The 10772-nt window shown below is 46.0% G+C and overlaps 1 protein-coding gene across 1 annotated transcript in view; it reads left to right on the top strand.

Annotated features, from left to right (window-relative positions):
- The first annotated feature begins 5063 nt into the window (after positions 1-5063).
- The window catches only part of DCDC2B (doublecortin domain containing 2B), a 66629-nt gene continuing 60920 nt past the window's right edge, over positions 5064-10772 (top strand). Inside the window, exons 1-2 of the mRNA XM_075334137.1 lie at positions 5064-5414; positions 6523-6580. Of these exons, the coding sequence (XP_075190252.1) occupies positions 5134-5414; positions 6523-6580 (339 nt within the window). The 5' untranslated portion in view covers positions 5064-5133. The remainder of the gene's footprint in view (positions 5415-6522; positions 6581-10772) is intronic.

Genomic DNA, 10772 nt, shown 5'->3' with positions numbered 1-10772 from the left:
CAAAGCCATTATAATTTTCTGTTCGGCAACGGCTACCTGCTAAACCTTCAAAATTGTGTAGCTATTGGCCATCATAGGTTGGTAGGCTTTTAGCCACGCTTACACCTAGTTTGTGTGGATTTTAATACCAGCACAAGCCATTTGTCATGGCCAGCTGTATGCATGCTATCCAGCATACCTAGCAATCATAATCCATGTGAAAAAGGTTGCTTACCCCTGCAGAACCCATAGGCCGCTTTCACAGTGTGTTGTGATCTCCTTTCAGTGGTCCCATAGGGGCTTTCGTCTGAACCCCCCCCCCCCCCCCCGAAAATGAGTTTCGGACGCATGCGCCGAAGGGGCTATTGACTATAATAGTACAGAAAGAGTCACCGTATGCTCTGTCTTGCACTATTTTCGGGAGTATACACTTTCTGGAGACAGACACCCAGATGTAGTAGACTGCATCTTGGTGTCCGTCTCCAGTAAGCGTATACTCCCGAAAATAGTGCAAGACAGAGCACACGGTGACTCCATCTGCACCATTTTGGTCACGGGACCCGTTGGCGCATGCGTCCAAAATCCGTTTTGTGGGGATTCAGGCGGAAGCCCCGACGGGACCACTGAACGGAGGTCAGAAAACAGTGAGAAAGGGGCTATAGAGATTTGTGTCTCAAAGGGAACCAGTCACCAGTTTTTTACCCTATAAACTGCAGCCAGCACCACTAGGCTCTTAGATACAGCATTCTAACATGCTGTATATAAGAGCCCAGGCCACTGTGTACAACATAAAAAAACATTTTATAATACTCACCTAAACCGGTCGCTGCGGTGGATGTGGCTCTTCGTCCTCCGATGCCGGCGCTGCCTCTTTCGGCCATCTTAGTCCTCCTTCTGAAGCCGTGGTGCATGATGCGTCTATGTCATACACAATCGCCGCTCCCGTGCAGGCGCAGGGCAGATCAAAGTGCGCCTCCTCAGGAACTGAATGCCGGCGAGTGTGTATGACGTCGGACGTGTCATGCACCGTGGCTTCAGAAGGACGACAGAGGCGATGACAAAGATGGCCGAAAGAGGCGGCGCCGGAGGACGAAGACGCCCATCTGAGTCACATCCACCGCAGTGACCGGTTTAGGTGGGTATTATAAAGTGATTGTTGTACACAGTGGCTTGGGCTCTTATTTACAGCATGTTAGAATGCTGTATATAAGAGCCCAGTGGTGGTGGCTGTAACTTAGTCACCAAATCTAGTGACAGGTGTGGAGACACGGGGGTCAGTGGGTGCTCTCGTCCACTGGCCCGGCCGCCTTTAGAAAGACAGCATGGCCCACAGCTCATCCCAACTAAACGCCCGACCTCCTTAACCGTGGGTGGAACACTACTCAGACAACACAGGATGAGGGAATCACAATATTAAGACTTTATTGGATCCCCAAACAACGACATATGGCACATAACCAGCAATACCACAGAATGTAACCGCCAACAATTTCTCACACTTCCGCTGGCTCACCAGGGATTAGAATGTCCGTGCCTCAGAGCTTCCAGGGCTACTTACACCAATCCAGAAGCACCCCACTTTCGGCGGGCACCCACCAAGAATGGAAAAATGCCAGATTTAGGAAGGTGGCTGAAGACCGCAAAGCCTGTAGTCAGGTGACTGTATTGTCCCAAGCTGGATTCATTCCTTAGGTAGTCCTTGATATCTCAGACAAATCCTTGCATTTGATGCTGAAGTCCATGTAGTGTTATAATCCAGGTTCGGTTATGGCTTGCCAATCAGATCCGCCTATCCTAGATTGGTATCATGTAGCAAGAGTCTACCCGGGCAATGGACAGTCCTCCTTATACCGCTGAGCTCTCCATTCAGACCATTGGGGTCTTCACGATTGGTGGATAAAACTGGGCTCTTATTGGCTAGATTTCAAGCCGTATACAAAATATCCCTAGTAGTAATGGTCTCTGGCAGAGACGAGGGAGAGACAGCTAAGTTACATTGCATCTAGCAATACACATAGTAATACAATGGGAGGTTCGCATAATTGATTTGTCTGGGTATCTGACCTTCACTGGCCAAGGCAATTACATAAGTCAACAAGAACTTTAACACTAGACTCCTAAAGGTGGTGTCACACACAGCGACGACAACGACATCGCTGCTAAGTCGCCATTTTCTGTGACGTAGCAACGACCTCAACAGTGACGTCGCTGTGTGTGACACATAACAACGATCAGACCCCTGCTGCGAGATCGCTGCTCGCTCTTGAATATTCCAGGTCATTTTTTTTGATCGCTGCTATCCCGCTGCGCCACATGCATCCTTGTGTTTGACACCGCAGCAGCGACGGTCGCGACGACGCTGAAGGCAGTGACGTAGGACTGAAGGCAGGACAAGGGCGTGTTTTTGTGGTATATTTTACAACGCCCCCACGATTCCGATTGGTGGTCATAACAGCGTTCCGATTGGGTAACTTGCCGAAGGTGTTACAGTGATTTCATTCTTTAAGTTCCATTCTTTGTTCCACGTAGTAGAGTCTCTGCTGTCGCTAGTGTTTCGTCCTTTGTGTCTTCCTTTGTTTGGCACGGTCACCCAATCGGAACAGAGGGGTGTGAAAAGGGCAACAAAAAGGTGCTGTAGCAATCACCAATCGGAACAGAGGGGCGTGAAAGAGGCAACGCAAAACATGTCTAGGGGTAAACACGCCTCTATCAAGGTCTGAGTCGTCGCACAGCGGCGCGTGTGACACGTCCCAATGACCGTCGAGGTCGCTATGATCGCTGCGCCGTCGCTGCTTAAAATTACATGTTTGACAGCTAACTAGCGATCATGTAAGGTCGCTGTTACGTCACAGGAAATGGTGATGTAACAGCGACATCGTTGTCTTTGTGTGTGAACCCAGCATAAGAGTCTTGTAGAAACAATGAGGGGCTTATCCCCCATTTATAAACAAACTATCATCATGTCTGGCTGAATTTTATGAAACTTAACCCATGCTAGGCACTGACAGAGTCCATGTCGTCACAACAGGTTCCCTTTAAACTGAATCTGAGAACTGTATGAATTAAACCTAAGGAGCCTGATTTTAGCATTGTCACTGGACTGCTTAGTGTAGTTTTGATAGAATCCCTGTTTTCTCTGCTGTAGATGTAGCAGAGATCAGATTGCTGAGCTGTGTGTAACTTCACTTATACCCCTCATCAGCCGTTTCCTGTGTACTCTGTCAGGCAGCTGCCAATTAGTGTTAGGGGACAGGGTTAGGCCCCCTTCACAGGTCCGTGAAAATCATGCACGTGTTTCACGGACGTGCCAAAGGTGCGGTTTCCCCTCAGTGTGCCGTGTTTATGGCACGACGTGTGTTCTCCGTGTGTTATACGTAATAACACACGGAGAACGGAAAGCCCCGCCTTACCTGAATCTTCCGGAGCTGTCTGTGGTGCTGACTGACAGTGTCCGGCACAGGCCACGCCCCGCTGACGCTGCTTCGGCCCCCAGTGAAGAAGATGCATTGTTCAAATTCACTGGGGGACGGATGCAGGTGACAGCCGCGGCAGAGACTGCAGGGCTGGTGGGGGTGAGTATGTGTGTTTTTTATTTTTAACATGACACGTGTGTTTCTCCGGCGCGTGTCACGTGGGACCTCATCCACACTACATCCGTGTGGTACGTGTGCCGGCCACGTGACACCTGTGCTGCCAGAGAAACACGGACATGTATCCGTCTGGAGCACACTTGGTCACGTATGCTCCACTCGGAGGCATGGGCCAATGGCTGCACACGTGCGTGCACATAAACATTGATTTTAATGGGTTTACGTGTGCCCGTGTCTCCGGTACATGCGGGCACGTACCGGAGACACGTGCGTGTGAAGGGGGCCTCATATAGATTAACCTGACTTGTCTGCATGTGAGACCTAGTCCTCTAGTGGTGATCTGCTGATAAAATACTGATTGTATTGACAATAAAAAACCCAGCCTAATAAGTGACACATACCTGGAATCAAGCTTTAGGCCAGAGTCACACTTACGAGTTCTTCGTGTGCAACTCGTGCGAGTCTCACATCATATCACCTGCCATGGCCGCACACTCTCAGGACAGGAGCATCTCAGCTGCATGGAAATTCATGCAACCGACCCACTCCTGTCAGTAGAGTGTGCAGCCGTGCCGGGTGATGTGATGTGAGACTCTCGTGAGGTACATGTGAAGCACTCGCAAGTGTGACTGGCCTTAGACTCCCACATCATACGGTTCTCTGATTTAAATAACAAAAACCTTATGAGCGAATGGATATGCTAGACTTTAGTCCAGCAGGCACGTCGGTAGTCTTTGGCCATTAGACGAGCTCTGCGGACCACCGTCTACCTGCCATAAATTCTGGCGCTTCTGATTTGTGAGTCCAGTGTAACATCACCGTTGTGGAGCAATGAGCACATGACATCATGCCAGACCTGCTAATCAAAAAAGGTGTTGGGAATTCCAGCAGGAAACTGTTTACAGGGCTCCCACCTGGCTACCACAGAATGACATTGTTGCTAGATCCAAAACCCATTCGACCATCTCTAATCTTTAACCAAAACTTGGGTAAGAAGTAGAAAAAGCCCAATTGTTTGCTAATAACTAGTCACTTGCTTATTCTCCAGCAGACAAGTTCTTACAGGACAACCTGCTGGAAGAAAAATAGTTTCCGATTTTTGGGGGGGCTAGTAACAGTTCTGGTTGCAGACGACTGATATGCAAGATTGGGTATTTTCTTTATTGTAATGTCATTGTCTAAAAACACTTAGAGGAGCGATCAGTTCTCGTATCATACCACACTCTTAATTGTCTAAACCGTGACTTTTCATGGGTGATTTGTGAAAGTGTAATAACAATGAGGTGTAGCTGAAGAATAAGAGGCGTGGTGGCTGTAACCCAGCACCCTCCTCTCCAACATTTGTAACCAGTTATAGTCACCTGGCAACAACAAAGAGTCACAGCAACCGAATGATAGACAGCAGAGCGCAGATCAGTGTGTGAACTGTGTGTCCTTTGTGTGCGATTACCTCGGTCAGATATCTCTTGTTACTTTGCAATGTAAAGACCAAGTTGAGAACATTTTTCATTTCTGTTTTTGTTTTGTCCACTTTTTTTTGTTTTTTAAACCATTTTTTTCTAAGATGAGCTCCCCTTCGGGGGTACAGCTGGTTCCACATGGCAAAAATGTACGTGTATTTCGAAACGGGGACCCTTTTCACCATGGGCGCCGCATGGTTGTGAACGAGAAGCAGTTTATAACGTTTGAAGCTTTCTTAAATGAGGTGACAACCAGTATTCAAGCGCCGACGGCTGTACGCAGTATATACACGCCTCGCAATGGCCATCGCGTGACCGAGCTTGGCGACCTACTGAACAGAGGACAGTATGTTGCTGCAGGGACTGAAAAGTTCCGAAAACTTGAGTGAGTATAAAAATGTACATTAAATTTTGTGGCTATCTTGTTTTTTTAGGCTTATGTTGGGGTTTTTAATTTTGTGAAACCTACATAACATAAGGCAGGGGTTTTTAATGTTACAACTTAGGTGACTATTCTTATGTATTATTAATTATGTGTCGTAAAACCTCTTTACATATGAAAAAGGTGCAAATAGGTTTTACAAAACATAACAAATATATAGCAAAAAAAACCTGTAGAAAACAAGTACAAAAAACATAACTAAATGAATGACAGACTGTAAATGTTCCCCTAACACCAATAGAGTGGGGAATTTGGACGACTTCAACATTTATGAGGTGGGAAAGACTGGAGTGGCAAGGAATAGTAAGGAAGCTGATAGCACAACATTGGATAGATGAGAAGGGTCTGACCATAGGAGAATTTATTGATTAGATAAATTGGTGACTAACTCTGGAGAAGGAAGTGTATGATAATTGAGGTGTCATTGAAAAATTTGAGAAATTGTAGGCATTATGGATTAATGCATCCGGTATGGCTTCCAGAGAGTTAAAGGTGTTGTCCCTTACTTGGACAACTCCTTCTTATTTCCCTTGTTCGTCCCAGTAAAACTTCTATCTGGGCTTGTTGTAGCTGACGAACAGGAATAGGTGGTAGGTTATTAAAGGGAACCAAACATCAGGATTTTGGTATATAAGGTAAAGCCAGTGCAGTACTGGCACTATCAGGCACAGGCTGTACATACCATTAGTGGGCAGCTCGGATGTTTAGGCTGTGAAATCCAAATTTATGAAGTTTAAAAATTCATCATGTTTTGACTGACATTTGCACCTCTAGAGATAATATCCAGGCGGGTTATGCACATGATTCCCGCCCCCCCGCCACCTGTTCCTCCCTCTCTCTGGTTGTATGCAAATTTCTCTATTCAGTAACACGGCATCGGAGTTGGCGCCTGCGCATAGCACTTATCTCTGGCGCCATGTTGTTGAAGTCTGCATTACCCAAACCGGGCTTGTCCTGCCAGCAGCGACCAGATCCCCTCTGCATATTTTCTGTGGTGCTAGTGTTATCCTAACAGTTACCTTACATGTCTATATTATTTCATGTTTAATAGTTACCTACACACAGAAGTTAAGCCGCCTGTGACCACACACAGCAAGGACATCCAACAGGTAAAATAAGTTTAGTATTTTCAGGAATCTTGTTTTTTTTTTTATGTATGGTCACTGTTCTGTTCAGAAAATATTACTTTACTTCAGATTTTACTAAGAAACAGGAAAATGAATGAGCTTTCTAATTTCCCTTTAGCTTCCAATGAATACAGTATACATATATCTATATCTATCTATATATAATCTGTTTAGGTCCTCACTTCTATATTTTTATGTTTTATTGTTCCTGAATTAAAGGAGTTAACCGACATAAACTCCAAAAAATGTTTTAAGGTCATCTGTGCTGTATTGTCATATAAAACTTCCCTACATTTTTATTTTTTGTTTTCTAACTTTTGTTTCTCCTGAATTATCACTTTATTCTCTGCAGCCTCTTTATTTACCTGCAGCTCAACCAAACATGACATGCCTGAGTGCCGAACCTCACAGTCAGAGCTGGCACCGCCTGGCCTCACTGTCTAGCCCCGCCCCCGGCACACTCATTGGCTGTCGGTATTCTGCCCCAGCACTGACCTCTCATCGCTGCAGCAAAGATGGCCACATTATTATATTATGTGCACAAGGATGGGCTTATCTACATACATAATTGCCAGTTGTGTCTGCAACCCTATTCCGGCATGCATGCAGCACTGTCAGTTGCGCAGACGCAGTTCGAACTGTTCCTGTGCAAGTGACATACACGTCACTGCAGCTTACGGGCACGAACTGCTTGTGCGCACCTGTCCCCACGATGCACCGGCTTTCAGGTCCTCAGTGCGCGAGCACACACGTGAGCACATATACACACATACTGTATGTATAAACATATAGAAGACATACATATGTCTACACACACACACACACACACACACACACACACTACTGGATACTCACCTGTCCCCAGCGATGCGGTCCCCAGCACTGAAGTCCCCAGCGCTGCTCCGGCTTCCAGCTCTTCAGTGGAGTGAATATTCAGTGAGTATAATGAGGGATGGTCAGGAGTGGGAGCCAGCAGAGCCAAAGACAGCATATTTTTATTTAAAAGACACGTGTTTTCTCCTGGGGGAGGGTGGAGAGGAGAGAAAGAATACACACACACATATACACAGACGACAGGTACACACAGCGTACAGCCATATACACACACATATACACAGACGACACGTACGTATACACAGCGTACAGCCATATACACGCACATACACTCACGACATGTACACACAGCGTACAGCCATATATACACACACATATACACACACGACACGTACACACAGCATACAGCCATATACACACACATATACACAGACGACACATACACACAGCACAACTCAAGAAACACAACACCAGATACCAATATACAGCACACAACAAGGAAGAGACAGTGCACAGGGGTGAAAGAGGTCAAATGATGCAACACATACAATACACAAAAATGGAGGGATGACATGCAACACATTTGTTGGAAAGCGCAAACAGTGTAACACCTGTCCACTGCTCCTATCAGCACCACTAAGCATAGACAGATGTTGATTTCATCCCACTCCCATGCAATAGCATCGGGCCTATTTATAGTTACTATAGGATGGGCACATTACTACAGAATGGGCACAATACTATAAGATGGGCACATTACTATATTATGGGGACAGGGATGGGGCACATTACTACATTATATGTGTGGTGGATGTGAGGTGATTGTGCTGTCACAGATGAGATATCACTGCTGTGGATTTCCAATCATTGGAAACACAGAGCAGTGATCTTACTTCTCTCATCTGTTACAGCTCAATCACCTCATATCCACTGCACATATAATGTAGTAATGTGTCCCATCCCTGTCCCCATAATATAGTAATGTACCCATCTTCTAGTATTGTGCCCATCCTGTAGTAATGTGCACTTGGGCTCCTCTTTTTGTAGCAATGCTCCATGCTGTAGAATTGTCCCCTATTCTGCCAGTCTTCACACATGCAAAAAAAAACCAAACACAAAATCTTCTCACCTGTCCTCGTTCCCTCTGTGTCCTGTGTCTTGTGGCTGCAGCCCCACTGCTGATCGCGGCCTGTGCGGAGGCCACTGCTGAAAGCGCTTCATATCAGATGACTGATTTCCAGGCGCTGTGCAGGGACGCGCTCTGTATACAGCTTCTCCAGTGATCTGCTGCTGGCCTATGATTGGCCGGCAGCTGATCATAGCTGTATACAGAGCTTGGCTCTGCAGAGCGCCCCGGAATATGTCATCTGATATAAAGCGCTGACTGCACGGCCCCCCACACATTCCGCAATCAGCATGGGGACCACAGGCCTGCACGCCACAAGCAGCAGCAAGAGCCGCAGCTGACAGCGCTTTATTATATCAGATGACAGATTTCCGGGCGCTCTGCAGAGCCGAGCTCTGTATACACCTACTGTAATGGTCCCTGCTGGCCTCTGATTGGCCAGCAGCTGATAATAGCTGTATACAGAGCTCCCATCTGCGCAGCGCCCGGGAATCAGTCATCTGATATACAGCGCTGTCAGTAGCCCCCAGCACAGGCAGCGAAAAGCAAGGGGGCCACGGGCCTGCTTGCTGCAAGCAGCATCAGGGGCTGCATGCAACAAAACCACTACACTATGGGATGTGTGGGAGGGTGCAGGGAAGGGGGGCGGTGACGTCACACACTGTACCCCAGCATGGCGGCTAAATGTAGTCGGCTGTGATGCCCGTCTACAAGGCAAGCATAAGCTCCTGCCCCTGTCGACGTGACATCACAGGAAGCAGCAAAATCATGGCAGGAGCGGTCACATGACTGCTCTAACCCGGGGGAGAGGGACTGACAGCAGGGCAGGTAGGTAGTTACTATCTACTTACCTGCCCCAATGTAGCCCAATAGTGAAATGACAAGAAAAATACAAAATAAGCTGGATAACCCCTTTAACATTCTACTCCAAATATAGAAAGAAATTTGTATAGTGTCAGAATGGGTCTTTTTTGCATTTTTGCTGCTTCTATGCTTTACAGAAGTCCTTGCTGATTCGAGTGCCAAAAAACAGAGTAAAGTGTGTAGTATAACTGCGGCAACACTATATAAACAAAGAAAAAATAAGAACAATGGTGATATCTTCCAAAATTTATCATAAACTTTATTTTTGTTGGTCCATCATTCAAGTATTAGTAAGATTTCCCGCAATCTAATGTCTATGTGGCCTGACACATGGTCCATTAATGTCTGTCATTGGGGGGATAGCCAATTGCACCAGTTTTCCTGCTATGGTGAAATAATAGACATATTTGGGCTCATGGCAATTGTGATTTTTGTTGGCCAATCAAAAAGTTATCTGACAGATATCTACATCTTCGGCCTACTAGGAGTCTCTGTTCCTGCTGACTAGTCTTTTTATTTTTTTTTTCCTTGACATGAATCAGGAAAAAAACGTGTACGGTATTTACCATGCTGAACAGTTGAACAATAGGAAGTACACATTGAAATTGCAACATCAAGAAGGAAAAGTAATAGAATTGTGGAAATGACAGGATCAATAGACATGTTAATAATATGGAAATGGTGAAAAATGAAAACAATATTTGCAAAATCTCTTCATTTATTCAGTTTCAAGTATGAGTGCCAAAGGGTAGAAAAACAATTTCCCTCTTGACTGCTGTATATGAAGTTATTAATGGTTGTTAGAGTAATGTTCTGCCACGCTGAATACACTTGGGCATGCAAACAATCAAAATCCCCTGCTAGCAGCTCCCTTTTGCGATGGCCCACCATGGATGTCCATGAAGTGCTTGATAAGAAGACAAGTCCATAGACACTGGAGGCCATGGCAGAATATTTAGGCCACATAAGTTGCTAACCATTAGCACCAGCAACATGCAGTGTGGCGTTGTTGTGTTGAAATATGGTTCCTGGAACATTTTGGAGAAATCGCTGTACCACTGGTTCCACAACCAAATCAAAGTAACAGCTAGCTGTTATTCTACCATGAATGAAGACCAGAGGGGTCCAGCTACCATACATTATGTCACCCAGCGGCATACTTCCTGGTGTAGTATCGGTGTGACATTCCCTTATGAAGGCGTTGCCCACATGGTTTCGTCTGATTAGAATAATGGTGCATAGTGATCCATTTTGTACTGCAGATAAAATTAAACATCACATACCAAGCCTAAAGGCCGCTTTACATGCTGCGATATCGGTACCGATATCGCTAGCGTGGGTACCCACCCC

The sequence above is a fragment of the Anomaloglossus baeobatrachus genome, chromosome 2 (genome assembly GCF_048569485.1).
Source record: "Anomaloglossus baeobatrachus isolate aAnoBae1 chromosome 2, aAnoBae1.hap1, whole genome shotgun sequence".
Classification (NCBI taxonomy): Eukaryota; Metazoa; Chordata; class Amphibia; order Anura; family Aromobatidae; genus Anomaloglossus; species Anomaloglossus baeobatrachus.
Note: the sequence above shows the minus strand (reverse complement) of the source record. Positions and strands in the feature narration are given on the sequence as shown.